Here is a 19,059-nt window from a genome sequence, read left to right as displayed (position 1 = left end):
TACAGGAAAGATAACAGTTTCATTTCAGTCCAGGGAAAGAATCAATTATTTTTTGTTTTATTGATCTACATGCTCAGGCACCATCCACATATAACAAGTGCCACTGGAAAAGGATATCTCCTTCATGTACAGATCAGAATGGTGGTCACTGATGTACAGCTGATTGAAACAGTTTAAAGAAAACTGCCTATTCTTCTCCACCCCCATTAAACTAATTTCTGAACGATTATCTTTGCGATGACTGAATGATTGAATATGATGTGCTGTCTGTGCAAGTGATTTCAATGGGAAAGTGGACATTGCGTTATGGAAATTAACAGTCCCGGTAGGAAGCCTCACTTGGATGGGATTTTAGTCTCAGCCTCACTGAACATGAAGCACACAGCAATAGACTTTGGTTGATGAATGCAGCCTATTAGCCCTCATTATTTAAATAAATGAGCATATTGATGTGTAACTACAAACCATTACAAGTTACAGAATCAATTTATTATCATGAAGAAGTCACAATAGTGCAAACATTCACATAAACCACTTTTACAATAATAATTTTTTTAAAAAGAGCACAGAAAAGTAAGGCAGTGTCTTTGGTTCATTGATTATTCAGGAATCTGATGACAGCAGGGACGAAGCTGTCCTTGTGCTGCTGAGCGCTCGTCTTTAGGCTCCTGTACCTTTTTCCCCCGATGGTAGCAGAGTGAAGAGGGCATGGCCTAAGAGGTGGTGGTCTTTGAGGTTAGAGGCTGCTTTTTTTTTTTAAAGACACTGCCTCATGTAGATGACCTCGATGGAGTGGTCTGGTGCCTGAGATGCCGCCAGCCGAGTTAACAACCCTCTGGAGTTTTCATCTTGTGAGTTGGTGCCTCCATACCAGACAGTTATACAACCAGCCAGAATGTTCGACATTGAACACCTGTAGAAGTTTTTGGTGACAGACCGAATCTCCTCAAACACCTCACAAAGTAAAAAAGCATAAGAAAGTATTTGATTGTTTAAAAAACTAAAAATTGATGTGGTTTTTTTTTGTAAAGTTTATTCAGTAGATAAGGAATATTTGAAATTTAAATGTGAATGGGATGGATAAGTTTTTTTTTAAAATATTTTTTCTTTAACTTTAAGGTGAAAGGAGTGGTAATTCTGGTGTATATTATTTTGCTATTTTAGTTATAGAACGAAGGGAATAATGGTGAAAGTTATAAATTTAATTGTACAATTCTTAATGAGGCTTGAATTTTGTTTGTGGTTTATGCTCCATTTGTTGAAGATATAGATTTTGTTGTAGATGTGTTTTTATTATTTGGATATCTGAATTTTAACGTAATGATTGGGGATATTTAAATGTGGTATTGGAGCTTTTATTGGATAACTATTTAAGAGTAAAAGGGAAAAATGGTGGAAGAGTACTAAAATTGAATTGTACAATGCTTAATGAGGTTTGAATTTTGTTTTAAGATGGTGGTTTATGTGACTAATATGATGATAGATGTGAAGTTAGTTGATATTTGGTGAATGTTTAGCTCTATAGAGAAAGTTTTTTCTTCATTTTTTTCATGCTACAATTTTTTTTAAAGAAATGATTATTGTTTAAGAATTTTTGATAGATAATGTTACTAACTTTACTAATTTTTTATATTAATTAACCCCGTTTGTGAAATATATGCATTTAAGTTTGATTTAAATATGTTTTTTTAAGTCTGATATTTTAGTATTAATTACTTTTCTTTTTGTTAGTATTTTAATTGGTTATGTTTTTGTTGTTTTTTTTGTAAGTGGGTTTTTTTTCTCACATATATTATTAACTTTATTAATTCTTCACTCTTTATTTTGGGGGGGAAAGGGGGGGTTGGACTAATTTGAGTTGGGTTATTAATGTGTAATAATTATTGGGGAGGGTACAGTTTATTTAGATTACAGATACTGTATTGTAATTTTCATTATTTTATTCTTAATTTTTTTAAAATGTAATCCTATATGTTATTCATGTTATAAAATTTTAAATAAAGTTTAAAAAAAACACCTCACAAAGTATAGCTGCTGGTGAGCCTTCTTCATGATTGCATGACACCCAGGAATTTTAAGTTCTTGATCCTCTCCACTACAGAGTCCTCGATAAGGGTCACGTTTCCCTGACTTCCTACTGAAGTCCACAATCATCTCCTTGGTTTTGCTAACGTCGAGCACAGGTTTGTTGGCATGACACCATACGACAAATTTGATTGCAATTGCACAAGTACAGCAAAAATTATTATTATTTTCAAGGCTTTTAACAATTTCTATTAATTATAATAGTTTCAAAATTGCTCAGTAAATGTACCATAATTATCTCAGTTGCCCAAGTATAATTTTGCACTGGCAAGTTATCACAGACTCTAAGCTACATACCCGCATCTTGGAACATGCATCTTGTGTTGATTCTGTTCCTCGCAATTCCTTCACCAACATAGAACCTAAATACTAAACACAAGAAAGAGATTTTTTGCTTTGAGCTGTATATAACACACACACATACACACACACACACACACACACACACACACACACACACACACACACACACACACACACACACACACACACAAACACAAACACACACACATACACACACACACACACTTGTTTCTGGATTCAAAATTTTATGTTGAGTGATAAGTATCTGGCAACTTTATGTCAAAGGAAAATGTTAACATATTGAAGCAGGTTTCCTGAAATAGAATTATGGCTGAATTAGAGTGAAATAAAGAAAAACAGACAAAATTTGCATAAATAGGTCTTTGCATAAAGCAAGTATTAAGGGTTAACACTGTTACATATATAATCTAATAACAGATGAATAAATGAAGTCTTATAATTTTCAAAGAGATGAGTCCAGATAGTACGATAGTATCACTGACAGCATGTTCTACTGTGTAATGTTTGAATGTCAACCAAAGAAAATGTGAGGTGTACGCACATAAATCACTGCAGCATTCTTTATCTCCCAACTGGAGAGGACTTACATATGCTTCATAGTCACAGGACTGAAAAATCAGTTTCTCAGGATGATGTTGCCAGTATTGCACAGGCGTTGATGATGTGGCTTCATTTGGAGGGCGAAGAGTAATGGAAGGCTCACTCCATTCTGCCTGCTGAATAGGAAAGTAAAATGAGGTTAGCTGAAAAGTGAATCAATGGCATCTTAGTCAAGAAATGCTAATAAAAGTATTGATGTGATCAAATGCAAGATATTAGAGACATTTTTCCCCCACTGGTGTCCTTTTTGTGTACAGGTCATTCAACCCCAGCTGAGATTAGAACACATCCAATTTGAGAAAAGGCATGCCGAAAGCTTGTATTGATAATTGCGATATAGCAAAGACTGCAGTCTTCTTTGTATATATCCTATATTCAATGCAACTTATCAATGACCTATAGTTGAACAAGAACAGAAAATACTAATTTATTTTCTCCAACTGCAAAACAATTGGTAGAGATGCAAGAGTAAAAGAAAATCAAACCCTTAAAGTTGCAAAGTACCTTATTTGGTGATGAGAAGTTAGAACATTTTATCAACCAGTAATGTTGATGATTAGAATGGAAATGCTGTTTCACCAAGGCAAGTTTCAATGTCATGAAAAATCAAATTGTGTTCTCTTCAGAAATTAATCAACTGCATAAAATTGAAAATGTTTAAACTATTAAATATGCAAGAGAAATATATGTCAAAATGTATGAATGGGGAAGAAAGAAAAAGTAAACAGCACAAAGCTTTCTTGAATAAAGCATAAAGCTTAGAATATAGTATATTGGATGATTATTATATATTCTATGTACTGCATTGGCCATTATTATCAAATAATTAATTTGTGTTGGGAGATTTTAAAGAAAGAAAATTCAGTATTATTGATTCAGAAGGGAGCAAAATATTTGGTTCACTAAGCCCTCTCCCAGACACCAACAGGAGATTAAATACTGCAAATGTATGTGAAGGGGCAGAATCTGTGATTGACAAACTGGACTGAATGAAATTTCTTGTCAATCTCAACTTTTAAAGAAATACATAAATCTTGTGAGTTTTTAAATAAAACTTCGATCTTCAGAACATCTTCCATACTATTCAATACCAAAAAAAAAATTGCATCTAGAGCATGGGATCTAGAATAGATTATCAACAGGTCAAAATACAAGTACGCAGTTGGGTCGTCCAGATCAAGAAGAACATCTGGAGCATAGTACCACAGCAATTTCTATTTAAAACACCATCATTTCCTAACTATGTAATATGCAAACACAAAGAGCAGATTGTAAATACACAAAGCATGAAGAAAATGCTCAGAGATCAGCTAAACGAGTCAGGCAACAGTTCATACACAGATTTAAGCTCATTGTGTTATTAGAGAATCAAATGAAAAACATTTAACCTTAACAAAACATTGCATACTGACCAAATCAAAAAGTGACGAAGGTACAACATGAATGTCAGAGGATTAACAAAGGACATGAAAGTTGCATTTCAGTTGTCAATTTCAAAGTTGAGGTCATATGGAGAAGCAATGAAAAACCAACAGAACTGTAGCAGAATGTGAAACTCCAGGAAATTATGTTGAGAGTTTATTATGCATTGGTATCATCAGACCACGAGGTATGACAATTGCCAAATTAAATAAGACACACTGAATTGTCATTTGGATCTCTGGAAGGATGAACTTTAATGCACAAGGGAGGCATTTCTTATCCATGACTTTTTTAATTGCCTTACTTAGAGTGTGCACTCTGTTATTTTGGCACTGAATTATTGCAATCCTCTTCAATTTGAGATGATGATTACGGTGCTCTCAACTGGACAAGCAACAAATATTTTATCATTATTCAGTGGTCTTTGTGTGCTCATGAGGTCTTCACCATCTGTATATCCTGACTGCCGGACTGCCAATATTTTATTCACAATGTTTTTGACATGTTAACTCTGAATCTCTAGTACAAGCTTCAGATCATTATAAATGTAACAGGAACCAGTTCCATGAAGAATCTCCACCAGTTTTAGTTCTCATGTAACCAAAGTCAGTGGCAATCTATCAGACTCAAATCCGACAGGCTAGGGTTGTTAGGTAACCAGCCAAATAATAATTTGTCCAAAAAAATCTCTAATGTAAGCAATTATTTTCAGACATTTTAAATTATTCTTGCACACGATATCTGGATTGGAAAGAGGTACGAGGTGAAAGCCCAACCGAGTGTTTTATGGCTTCACTTGATTGGCAATAGAGGTTTGGAACAAAATGAAACCTTTGTGCAAGACCTGGTGATCTGACCTGATACCCAAAACAAATAATCTGAAAATTTTGAGGTTACTGTTGCCGAATTATCTTCCAACAAGTTTACGGAGGAACGTGGAAGGGAAATATTAGTCATCGCAGTTTGAAATTCTGCTAGCTTCAGCCAGGTGTTTAAACCAATGCCCTAATGATTAAGGTGGTCTCAGATGGCCGCACTAGATGTAGTTTACCATTGTTCAGTAGTCTTATTATTAATGTCTGTACTTAAGATTTTTTTCACGTTAGGTTTATGGGGTACATCCTACAATTATCGGCAAAATAGATACTCATAAATCTGAAGTGTCCTTTGGATCAGATCTTTCTAAAGACCTATAAGAAAAGATACATTTTACAAGAGAATTATAACAAAAAGCACCACAGATGCTGAAGTCTGGAATAAAAATTTAAAAATACTAGAATTGATCAGCATCTGTGAAAAATGAAACAAAAGTTAATTTTTCAAGTCAATGATGTTTAGAGAGGAAACATTCATGCAATTTCTTTCTCTACAATAGTGCCCGACATGCTGAGAATTTCCTGCATTTTCTATTTCTATTTCAGAATTAAACAAAATATCTGCCGGTTGGTGTACAGATAAGATACTCGTTTCATTAGGCCAGAATCCGGAATAGGAACAACCTCTTAAAATTATAGAAATGCCAGAAGATCTTACAAACCATGAAGCTGAAAATCTCTACAACTCACCAAAATAAGAATATATTCCAGTGAGAACCAAAATTATGAAGGTTTAATTATTGATGAAGAATTATCAATATTATTTCATGAAGCTATAACAGAGACAGAATTGATAGATTACCAGGTCGTGCTGAAGTATAGTATGGCAAGCAAGCTTAAAAAATAAAATTATGAGGAAAGTAAGCCAAACTAGTGCAAAGGGAACCCAAGGTTAACAGCCTATTGCATGTTATTCAATGCAATTTACCTGAGCCATTTGTCTTTCCAGTTTTGACCTAGGCATTTCCTCAAAGTAGCTGTCATTGATTCGCCTTCTTGCGTCCCCTTGCATCATTAAATGGGAAGAGGGGATATCAAGAGAGCCACCAGTGTAAGTGCTTTGGCTAAGGGATGGGGAAAGTTGAGGAGGAGTGTTGTTCCCAGGGTCCTGTTCCAGAAGCAAATAGCAATGCATTAATTAATGTAATGATTTATGTACTGAATCTCTCCTAGCCCGAATGGTTTAGTTCCTCTGCCTTGTTCATCAGTATGAAATCTAAGCATTTCAAACTGATGAAACATTCTGAACACATACTTACAGCCCTCACAACTAAATAATCTGTCCCAAATGAATGGACCTCTCAGTTAATTTTATTCTTGGCATGAAACCAATAATCTAACAAGATCTATTTGGTAAAGTTAATACTAAACAACTTCGAAAAGATCATTTATTTTAGCATTAACATAAAATGGTATATAATGTGATTGTGGAGAACACAAAAGTATATAAAATAAACTTGTGTATAAGGTCTTAATGAGATAAATTGGCCCTCCTCATTACTTCAGGTTAAATATTTCCTAAAGTATGATTTACAATATACTCCACACATGAAGATTTCTCTCATCCTCTAATCATCCTTCGTTGTGAACCAACTTTGCTAACTTCCTCCCTTGCTAATAACAGCCAACATTCAGCTTACAACGTGCAGCAATGGCCCAGATAACCCTCCTCTTCCCTTTACAAATCATGTCTGGCATCAGCTCAATGCTTCCCAACAACCATGCAGCTGAGGTCAGAAACACAATTGCAAGATGGTATATGGAAAAAGTGGAGGAAATCAGACTTCCTCTCACTTCTGACATATGATGATGCGCCACTGTGATGGATGTATCCACATGAGAAATCTGTTAAGGAATTTATCAATGCACACTTTTTGCCCTTAACTGAGTCAGGAAAGTTAAATGTCAATAACTGTTAAGCTGCTGTCTCACAGCTCCAACGGCCCAATCAAATCCTAACCTCTATGTAGAATTTGGATATTCTCCCATTAGACTCCAGAGTGTTGGTGAGTGGTAGATTCCAATAGAAAATTAAGACAATGTGGGGTGAGTGGGCACTTGATGGTCAGTATAAATTTGCAAGGCCATAAAAACTTGGTTCCAGGGTTGGTGACTCATTGATTCTATAAATTGTGATAAATCACTCGAGTTCTTTCAATTCAAGGTGAAGAACTGAGAGGAACTCTGCTGAACCCAGATTTGTATTTCAAAGGTGTTAACTGAAGTTAATTCAGACCCCGTGAACTTCTAATAGATGATCGGCAGAATATTGTGGTTTTTTTTAAATTGGATTTCGAATGTATTTTTTATTTTTAAATGAAGATTGTTACATCGTGCAAATTTATGCTTGGGAAATGTTAATATTTACTTAATCCTTTTTGTCATTTTCCAAAAGATGCCAGCCAAAGAAATGGGATTAATGCCTCATCCAATGGTTGTCAAATACATCAGAATGTCATAAGGACAGAAGATGCTACATTAAAATAGCATAATGACTCACTCTTCTCCCAAAGACATCTTTGAGGAACCAGGCAACCAGCAAGACCCAAATCCCAAATTTTGATGGAATCGTTTGAATATGTGGGGGAGAGAGAGCAATCCTAAAAAATTAGGAAGAAAATTCTGCTCCACACAGATAAAGTACAGAGCTGGAAACATTGTGAGCATTTGTTGAGAAATGGAGCTGTAGACTTCAAAAGGTGAAAGCAGCAAAATTCCAGAGGCATTTTGAAAAGATGATGTGCATCTTAATGTCAATGCTTTGAGGGGGAGAAAAAAAAAATCAGAAAAATCAATTGTTGAGAAAGAAAATGGTAAAAATATGGAACTGGATACTAGTGTAGACTTGCTAATGAATTCAAGTTTACATCCACTAGTTTGAAACTTATAAAGAAGTGACAGACATTGATGATAGATTGTTTGAGTGGCAGTACAGGAATTAGGCCAGCCAAATAAAGGAGGCAGTCTCTATGACAAACTATACATGCATCTTGAAACCCAGTTCCAGCACTAAAGACAGACGAACAGCAGCGAACAGTTAAAGGAGGATTGAATCAATATCAGAGCACACTCTCTAAAAGGAATCAACCAGGATTATCACATTCTTGCTCTTACTCAATTAGAGAAAGTTAATGCTCATCCAGGACTTGAAGTCAGGCATAGTGTCAGATGTCAGGTTACAGAGTTGACATGAAAAAACAGGATTGGAACAAACTGTCTTTGTCCAGCCAATAAGCAAGGATAGAATTAATGTCTTTTATAATGAACAGTGTTATTTTTCATTAGATGAGCCTTTCCTGAAATTAATCCTTTGCAAATCTTTCCAACTTGTTATCAAGTCGGAAGCAGAAAAACAGCAGAAATATTTACAGCAGTATATTTCTGGTATTAGATACAGCTCCAGTCATATCTGCTCAGCTCAACAAGCAGAGGGCATGTTTTACTCCTCCACTAATCTGATAACATAAATTACACTGGACAACAAAGATTTTGCGCTGCCTATCATAAAAATCACCTTAAAACTTTCCTATCACATACTGTTTTTTTTAATATAACCTCTTTTATGATTTCCTGTGATATTTTAAGTCTACTTCAAACACACAAAACCATGGAGTGCAACATCACTGAAAATTAATCTTCTGCATTTGCACTTGGTCTTCCTCCCAGCTGATGGACACTGACACGAGAGGCATCAATTATGGAGTACAAATGAAAATCAGCGGCAAAACATTTTTAGGTGAGTTGAACTAACGCAGTGTGTCAGCATCATATAGCGATTAAACATACTACATTCAGCTGAAGATAATTTAATGTTTCTTCAACTTCCTACGTGATACAGGAAATCTGAAATAATCTTTGTGTTCAGATTGAGGGGTACTCTCACAACACCTAATTTTGAAAAAAAAAATCATTGTCCAGCGCTATTTGGTATCATATTGACCAAATTACTGATTCTTATTTACAAAACTGGATGGTTATATTAAGTGTGGTATTTAAAAAAAACACCATGACAAAAAATATGAAACCAGTATGATCTTAATAAAAGATCTAGGAAAAACTTTGATGTATTAACTGTTTCCCAGGGCCATATATCCAGAAAAACATCAAATGGCACAATGTTCATAATAATATTTTTAGGGTTACGCATCTTCAATTATCTGTTTCCCTTTGCACCCTGAGGCCATCTGAAATGAATATTTTGCAGACATTATGCAAGAACATTGATAACCCAAGTATATTTTAGGTAATTTTTTTTAAAGTGGGGATTGGGTGGAAAGAGAGTAAGGTATTTAAATGATGTGAGAACAAATCCAAAGATTTGGTAGTGAGGCCATTTGTATTTCCTACATTAGCCTTTCCATTTTACAAGTTGAAGATGGACTGGACACACAATAAATATAACAAAAAGAATTCCTTTAAAAAGGAACTGCACGTGAATTCATAGACAATCTTCTGTTACTTGAATTGAAGAAGGAATAAGTGAAAAATACAATGTATAAACACAGCAATAATATTGCCTTAAATCACAACTTGTGGTCTCAGGGAATTGAAAATATTTGTTAAATCAATGGCTTTCATCATATTTCCTACAATATGCACATGAAATGATCTTTCATTTTTCAGGGCAACATATAAAAGTGTGACAAAGTTGGACAACCCCTTTCATTTCAAGCTTGGCAGTTACAAAGACGGTATCTGCCCTTCATTGGAAGTTTGATTTAAAGTTTTCTTCGGTAAAGCATGGCATAGAAGTAATTACATCCTGCAGTGAAGGCAGGTATGAGAAATTAAGAAGCACAAGTGCACTCTATTGTGGGGAGAAGGCCTCATTTCCACGTGGTCCAGCTTACTTTAGAGTGAGGTGACTTACCATCCAAGATACGATATATACATCATCTTGCAAGATGGCATTGCGGGATTCAGGACAACTGACCTATTGATATAAAAAGAGATCCAATCTGAATAGCACCTAGTATGAGTGGCTTTTGCTTCCACCACTCGTCCGTTGTTCCCTCCTTGCAAGGTGGAGGGTCCTACACAGCATACTGCTTCACCTATTGGTCTGCATGAGAATTAAAAACGTTTGCTTCCAACAGCGGGAAATAGGTTTGAATGCACTAACAGTTCAATGCAAGTTACACAGATCTGTGGATACATTTCTATGAATCCCCAAATATTGGCCTGGAAACAGTTATTTTTTTCTGTTTTTTTTTAAAAAAAGAAAAATTTAATTCAAAGCAAAGTAAAATGGTAGAAACATAGTAATATCTGAATAAAAGAAAAGATGGGGTAACATTTCCAAAGTAAACCATTTATTAGTAATGAAGGATAAAATAATTCCATCATTCCACTTATTATTTCTAACATTTGGATTTTGAGCTCCTGTTTTCAGCATGTAAAATAATGCCAACTGAAACCAGGCATCGGTGATATACCATAGCTTTGGTATCAGAAATGAACATAAATTATGGTGAAACCATATCCTACAATTTTGACTTTAAAAGAGTTTAATAAAAGCTTTTGCAATAATAAAATAACACAAAAATGCTGAATCCCTTCTCCCATGTGGTACGTCTTCATTTGCCTGTCAAGTGTGTGATTCCATTTTCAACAGAATATGGAATTATTTGAAAAATTACACAATTCTTTGAAAGTACTATGAAAGCCCTTTCCATGAACTTAAATGCATTTTTGGCTGACGGAATTAGAAAAAAAGCTATCAAACGGACAAAGATGTGAGCCTGGTGCACAAACAAAATTGCCACAAAAAGCCTGCAGACTGATCTAGGTAGGATCTTAACACACCAGATACTTCAAATGAGGCATTTTCTTTCAGACTAGACAATTACCATCCACTAAGAATTTACTTGAACATTGTGCTGGTTGTTCGGAAATTCTGCTCATATAATCAAGTTTTTAAAAAAAATTGATACAAAGACAAAAAAAAATGGAACTGTATTTTTCAAAATTCTAACAAAGAAAATTATCCAAATAGATTTTGAGAAATCTTTCTTGAAAGATTGTGAACAGTAGTTAATAGATTTTTAAAAAGATTTAAAAATATACAAAGGTTGTTGATGAAGGGTTAATGTGGCGCAGACTAACTCGGTGACTAACTAAATCCCAGACTCATAGCTAAAAAGGCTTTGACATTTCTGGTAAATAGAGTTTACTTTTTAATGAGAATAGTTATTGATTTTTATTTCTTTTACATCCACTGAAAGATTGAATATATTTCTCAGGCTGGATTTGAACAAAAGGTCATGATAATAAAAACCTGCAATGAGTTTTTCCAGATCTTAATTTCACAATATTGCTTGGAAGATCTTCAGTGAATATTCTCACATACAAAACAAAGAACACTGGCAATGGTCATGGAGCAAGAAACATTACTAAGACAAGCAGCTAATAATGATATGTGTCAGTGCAGAAGGCTGGGTTAATATACACTAATTAAAATCACACCGAGCGACATTTCATACAAGTAAACAGTATGAATACAAGTATATAAATACAGCTTACCCTTAAAGTAATGGTTCGTGGAGGCTTCTGAGGAGGCTCGTCATGAAGTCTGTCTCCAAGTGATGCCAAGATTCGTTTTCTGTGACCCAAAAGGTTGATTTTCAATACCTGAAATGTTCAGAGATACATATTAAAATCCTCACAGAAAAAAAAAGTAAACAAAAATTCTTCAAAATTAGAAAAATGTCATTGCAGAGGGAGATATCCAATCAGGACAATGAGCTGCAGTGTGGTTTATGAATTTAGCTGCCAGAATAAATTCTTCTTCTTCCTAATGTGCCATTATAACAAGATTAAGTGCAATTTTTTTTAAATAAAAAGGAAAATGACTGGACAAAAAACTCATCTATTCTTTTTAGACTTAAATGTGGCACACAGTGTAGCTCGACAGCTCTCTGCAGTGTTTCTGGGTGAAATGGCAGAAAGCATACCTATAAGTGAAGACTTTAATTCCTTAGCTTTAGACCTTCGCCACTTCTGATGAAAAGGCTAAATATCTTTTTTTTTAAAAATGCACTTCACAGGAAGTCTATAATCAGGAAAGCATTGCAAATTGAATGACCATATTGGTAGTCATCCATATTTTTAATTATACAGTTGACAACATTCAGCTCATTACATAATGAGAGGCAAGCAAGCAACCGTGAAGCTTACCTGTTTAAGAGAAATGGTTAGATCATCGTATCCATATTCTAACACCATTTAATTAAGTACACTGAACAGTATTAAAAAAAACCCTCCCAGAATACATGACCAAAATGAAAATCAATCCAACCTGCTACATTGAGTAACATAATTGTTATAATATAAACAATATCACATTTATATTGCAGTTTAGACTATTATTATGTTCAGCCTGAAAACAAGCGAAACCAAGAAAATTTATGCAAATGATATTATGTAGCAAACCGAGAATATTTTCACAGTTTCCATGATTTACCTGATACCTTGGGGAGGAGATACTTTTGCATTTGACTACAAATTCAATATGGTCAGTTCCATCTTTGCTTTTATCATATTTGTCAGAGCCATAAATTCATCAAAGATATTTTCTTCCCAAATTTGATTGGGAAGGGGACATAGAGTGACAAATGTTCTTCCAAAATGTTGTGTTTTATCCAGGTCATGTTTGAATTGTGAACTGGCAGAAATGATCAAAGCATTGCCTGTTGTTTGCAAACTTAGATCGTTGTAGGAATTAACGTTAATAATAGTTTATTTCAACAAAACATTTCTTGTCTAAATGTTCACATTAAATCCATGGGAATTGTATTCATGTCACAAATAGACTATGTAAATAGTATTGATCATTGATTTAGACAATGCTTGTCAATGTGGCCTTCAGAAACCTGTAATGAGAATCTTAACCAGATCCAATTCCATGGTTGGATATGCATGTTAATAGTTGACTGTAGACTGTCAACATACTCCAGAAAAGACCTTGCTAACCCTGCAAGTTTTCTGGATATTCTCATACAAGAGCCTAGAAATTAGATAAATTAATATCTGTTTTAAGTTCTATTTGGATAAAAACAAAGTTTTGGCTGAAATAGATTGTATTTCCTTCACATTACTGAACCATATCTGTTCAATCATTCAATCGATGCACTATGGTGACATATCCCAGGCAGTAGATGAACTCCTTATGACATCACCTGAATGAGCAATTTCAGAACTGACTAAAGACTGCATTGTTTTCTCCAACATTTAGCAGTCGACAGTAACATTTGTCTCAGTAGAGACACTGCTTACACACTTCATTATTGGTGACATTCTGGCCACTGTTAGCTACTTAGGCTTCCATGGTCAAGGTCACCCCAATGTTAACATTTGAATTTCAACCTCTTTTATATGGTTGGCCAAAGTTCAAGGCCTCAAATCTGGCACAGAAATCACATCTTCATGAATTGAATTATTTTGATGTCCACTTAGCTCAAAGGCTGAAGAGTCATACTAGCCACCCGTCTATTTCAACAACTAATACAAAGTTACAATTCCCAAAACATGCTGATACATGCTCGTGTGCAAACCAAATGCCGCTTTATTTTGGTTGTGACTTCTGGACCAAGATGTTTAAGAACATAACCATATAACTAATTCCATTCCTTTTCCTGTCAATAACTGCCTGCAATTTATTTTAAGTTATGTCCATCCCCAATTGACTGAAGATTCCAGTAATTCATCTCAATTGCCTAAAAGTATAGCATTTTGACCAAAACGCAGAAATGATGGAGCCCAAAACGTTGGTAATACATCTTTACCTCCTATGGATGCTGCAAGACCTACTGAGTTCCTCAAGCAGTTTTTAATTTGACTACAAACACAGCATCTGCAGACTTTAGTGTTGCACTAACATTTTGGCCAGGCTGCATAATCTTGGCAGATTTCCCTTCCTAAAGGACATTAGTGAGTCAGATGAGTTTTAAACGACCATCAAATTCACCATGACTCACTCTAGATTTTTGTTCTGAATTTATTTAATTACTGTACTTGAATTTAAATTCTCTAAGTGCTGTGATGGGATACATGACTGGATTAATGATCCAAATCAGCCACCAAGCAAACTCCTTTGCAGTCAACCCATGACAGTCAAAAGGGACCAACCTTTTTAATGATAACCTGAGTACATGAGGAAGCAATGAGAAAAAGAGAATCAACAACCACTAATACTACATTTTGACACCTGTGCGAACAGAACCACCCTCTCCAAATAGATCTAATTAGCCACCTTTGTAAACATCACAACACAAAAGTCAAGGTGCCACAGTCTTGCTCGAATTATGAACAGAACATATTTATATACGCAATATTCTGACCACAGAAAGTAGAATTGAGAGAAAACAGAAAGTAAAATAAAGAGAAAAGAGAGAAAAATACAATACAAAAATGACACTGTAGTGCAAAGAAATGACCTAGTGGTTTAAATGCCAGTGTTGAATGTCAGCGAGGCAATTCAAATTCTTACAGTTTTGTTTCAGAGTACACTATGGAACGTGATGGAATAACATAAAACAGAAGACGAGCAAGATGAAATTATGTTATAAAAAGGTGTTCCTTTAATGGGCCATATAAAAGCAATTAAATACCAACAAAGATCCAACCATCATGAGCCAATCTTCTTTGGAGCACACATTTTATCAGAAGATTAAAATGACACAACTTCCTTTATTCACTTTGGTGTGAAGATTTACCATCTAGTCTTGAGATCTACTCCAAGTAGCATCTAGTCTCAATTCTTGAGACTAATATTTCAAAATAATAATTACAACAGAGTTCTCAGACACCAGTAGTAATTTCAGGACCAGTGATTTCAATGGAGTTCCAGGACTACTGTGAACATCAGCTACATCTTTGCATAGCTGAATGTTTCAATATATTCTTTCACATTGTTGTAAACAACAAAATTTTGAATGATTTGCCAAAATTTAAGCTTCTAAAAATCAATTGACATCAATATATGTATACTACTAGCACGGAAAAGAGAATAAATGAAGGTATCTACTCCAAGTACTGAAACCTACCGGTAAATATTTTATCAGATTTTTAGATGACTGTCATGGTGTTATTACTCCTTACCCAAATGTCCTCAAAATTTTTGCTATTCTGTTCATTTCTCCCCCAAATGCTCATTTTATTGTCCCTGTCCCAAATACCTGTAAGTGAATGACACAAAAATGTTCATAGCCGGTATAACGTCCATAATTTGAATTTTGTGGATAAAAGACTTTTTTTGCACTTTACGAATAATTTTATTCCTCATTCGAGACCTGCGCCATATTGTCTTTGCATGCATTTGCCATTGGATGACCTATTCCTAAACATGCTTATCCAGAAATTCATTCCCCAAACTGTGGTGCTAAATCAACTGTGAAGCCAATCTGCCATTTACTCTATTTGTGGTTGCACTGGTTGGGAATTTTCTTGTTTCTTCAGTGAGTGATCGTAATGGATTGAAACTTCCACATTTAAAGAAATATATGGCGTGAAGTTGAAGTTAGCGTGAAATTACATTTGTGTAATTTTGACATCCATGTTTGTGACCCACTGCAATTGAAATGGCCAAACTATTTGGGTGTAAGTTGAATTCAAAGTTGAAAGGACATAACTGTGTGTTAAGTTCTGATTATGTTGGACTGGAAGGGGGTGGGGGAGACTTTTCATTCTTATTCAAAATCAATTTAATTACAATAGCCTTTCAAGGCATGTTTGTTGTCATGCAGATTTAAAAACGGTTAAAGATGTGTACCTCTGTACCTTGTACAAGGACTGCTTAAAGAAATCTCTTGGTGCCTGTCACATTGACCACCGCCAGTGGGTTGATATCGCCTCCAACCGTGCATCTTGGCGCCTCGCAGTTCGGCGGGCAGCAACCTCCTTTGAAGAAGACCACAGAGCCCACCTCACTGACAAGAGACAAAGGAGGAAAAACCCAACACCCAACCCCAACCAACCAATTTTCCCTTGCAACCGCTGCAACCGTGCCTGCCTGTCCAGCATCGGACTTGTCAGTCACCAACGAGCCTGCAGCAGACGTGGACATACCCCTCCATAAATCTTCATCCGCGAAGCCAAGCCAAAGAAAGAAGAAAGATGTGTAACCACAAAAGGTGACTAAATAACTGACACAATGCACTCGTTTGGGTACCTGACGTCAAATAAAGGAATGCACTATTTTATTGGATGGGGATATCCAAGATTTGGGTGTAACCAACAAAAAAATGTGTTTTCTGTTACCATTTGACTTTAAAAGTTAGATTTCTTCTTCCAGATTTTGAGATTCTAGCTTTGTATTCAGCATTTACTTACTCTAGTTTCCACTTTCTGCTACGTATTCATGAATCAAAATTATTTTTGATTTGCAAAAATACTGAACCAGCTGGAATTTTGATACTAGGTAAATATAAAATTGACTATACTTTTATTGTCTCTTTTATCCACTTTTAAACTGTGCTGGATGTTGAAATATTTAGCTATCATAAATTGCTCCTGCTTTAGGTGGATGGTAGAAGCATGAGTGTGTTAATGAACAGGTGAGAAATTATTGGTTTCAGGGAAATAAGTGTGAGAATTGGTTTGACCGGATTGCTCTAACAGGCAGCATGAGCGTCAATGAACTGAATAGCCTCTTCTGTCTGAAGAAAATACAAAATAAAGGATTGACACAATGTGAATAAAGACAGATCAGAACATTTATATTATTGCAATCAAAGCTATTAATACAAGAACATCTTCCTTTGAACTTTTAGTATAATTGTTAAATACATCTTTCACAGATTTAAACAAACTGATTAATTTCACTCTTGCACCAGCAGCTTTGAATGAAATGTTTCAAGTATTGTACAAAAGCAAGGTCTTACACCAAGCAATCCAAGAGGTTTTAAGACTGGTGGACATCATTGAAGCTCATTCAAGGATGATTAAGGTGGTGAGAGGAACACAGCAGTTGCGAGATTTAAGAAGGGAATTCCAACTAGAATGGGGACCTAGCGAGTTGAAGAGATATTGGCTGATGGCAAGTAAATGAAGGTCAGAGAGTCAGGATTGGACGAGCAGGGAAATCTTGAAGGATTGCAAGAAATTTAAAGGGTACAGAGGGGTGATACAAAAAACAAATATGGGTTGAAATATTGAAATCAGCATGTTACTGGACCTGGATCTACCAGCGAATACATATTGTATCACACCACCATTTCACAGGAATATTTATTGCAGTTATTTATTCTGCTCACCTATGCCAACTTACTGTCCCAGGCATTGATTTCTTGATAAAATACAATTGCATGGACAATGATATCTCCTCAAGCAGTTCACATGTGAGCATTTTTAAATGAGCAGCTCACTGTGAATAAGTGCAAGAATATCCCAGCTTGGGAGGAAACCCTGACAGACTTTCTTCTGTTGAACTCAAGAGGACTGACACCAATTACAACCCCTCAATTGCTTCTGTGCCTGAGAGAAATCACATATTCTATTGAATTTGGCAATCTTCTAGCCTTCATAAAGTTTATTGAAGGAATTATTCCATCAGATTTATTGTGTAATACCTTCATATACGAGCCCCCTTTTTTCCACTTTGAAGCTTCTGGTAACTTTGGATGGTGGAAGCAAAGAGAAGAGAAAAAAAACTTTTGTTCTAGAAAATCATCTGCAAATGATGTGTGTAGTTGATAATCTTTAATCGAGCCTTCATTGCAACAGGATTTATACAAGGCCGATAAAGCTGGAAATATGAATTAAACACAAGAAACCGCATTTCTTTCTAAAAAGCAAGCACAGATGAGTGCAATAAAACCGAAGTCAATAATAGGGAATCATTTACAAACAAATTTTCTCTCTTGTGTTTTCCTCTCTTTTCAAAGATGCTTGCTTTAGTGGTTTGAAGTCACATTAACCAACTCAAGTGAATGGTGGAAACTCGAACAATAAATTAGGAATGGAATTTGATCATGATGCCCCACACAAATGTTCGTAATTTTCTTCCCAATACCCATAAACACAACTTTCCAATGGGTTATTCGATATCAATCGGGAGAAGAAACTTCAGCCAAATTCCCTCTTCACACTTTCCGCAGCACATTGAAACTAATTGTAGTGCATCTTCCCCCAATGACACCAACAGTTCGTTAAATGAGAAACACAGTAAGAGCTAACTCTGGATTTTCTTCATAGTGCACCACTGAAGGGATGAAAGTATTTTGAACAGATAAACAAGATATGCAAGCGTGACTCATGCACTATATTTTTCCAAAAGAATCATTTAACCATTACAATAAATTACCTTCAAATGCAGTTGCAATTAGCTCCATGCATTTAACCACAATCAAAACAAACTTAAATGACCAAAGAGGTAAGGTAAGCTCATCAGCAATTGTCTATTTGATGCTCAAAAAGCCAAAATGATTTCAGTAATGAACAAGTCTGTTCATAAACCTTGAAATTTATTAAGAACTTTGCAAAGAACAGAACAATCATTTTTATACAACTTCATATTGGCAATTATACAATTTGCTCTCATGACACAAGGGAGTTTTACTTTTGAATAGAAATAGCCTCAGAAAGATTTACCTATACAAATGTGAAGTGAGACAACAGTTTTATTAATATAACTTTTAGTGAATTCTCAACCCAAATTTTGCCCAACATATATTGCAGAATTCCGCTAGTTTGCAACAAGTTTTAATCTAGTTCTGCCTCTCCATCTTTTACAAGTCGCTGGCTCAAAGGTTTCAGA

At 35.2% G+C, this 19,059-nt stretch overlaps 1 protein-coding gene across 25 annotated transcripts in view; it reads right to left on the bottom strand.

Annotated features, from left to right (window-relative positions):
* The window catches only part of anks1b (ankyrin repeat and sterile alpha motif domain containing 1B), an 823,124-nt gene that overhangs the window by 114,510 nt on the left and 689,555 nt on the right, over positions 1-19,059 (bottom strand). For 19 of the 25 annotated variants that reach the window (XM_069908369.1, XM_069908373.1, XM_069908387.1 and 16 more), the window contains 5 exons: positions 11,829-11,936; positions 10,177-10,239; positions 6,235-6,414; positions 2,997-3,125; positions 2,383-2,454 (listed from right to left, as the gene is read on the bottom strand). In XM_069908369.1, the coding sequence (XP_069764470.1) occupies positions 2,383-2,454; positions 2,997-3,125; positions 6,235-6,414; positions 10,177-10,239; positions 11,829-11,936 (552 nt within the window). The remainder of the gene's footprint in view (positions 1-2,382; positions 2,455-2,996; positions 3,126-6,234; positions 6,415-10,176; positions 10,240-11,828; positions 11,937-19,059) is intronic. The other 6 variants (XM_069908367.1, XM_069908388.1, XM_069908375.1 and 3 more) reach the window with 4 other exon arrangements.

This window comes from Narcine bancroftii, chromosome 13 (genome assembly GCF_036971445.1).
Source record: "Narcine bancroftii isolate sNarBan1 chromosome 13, sNarBan1.hap1, whole genome shotgun sequence".
NCBI classification, from domain to species: Eukaryota; Metazoa; Chordata; class Chondrichthyes; order Torpediniformes; family Narcinidae; genus Narcine; species Narcine bancroftii.
Note: the sequence above shows the minus strand (reverse complement) of the source record. Positions and strands in the feature narration are given on the sequence as shown.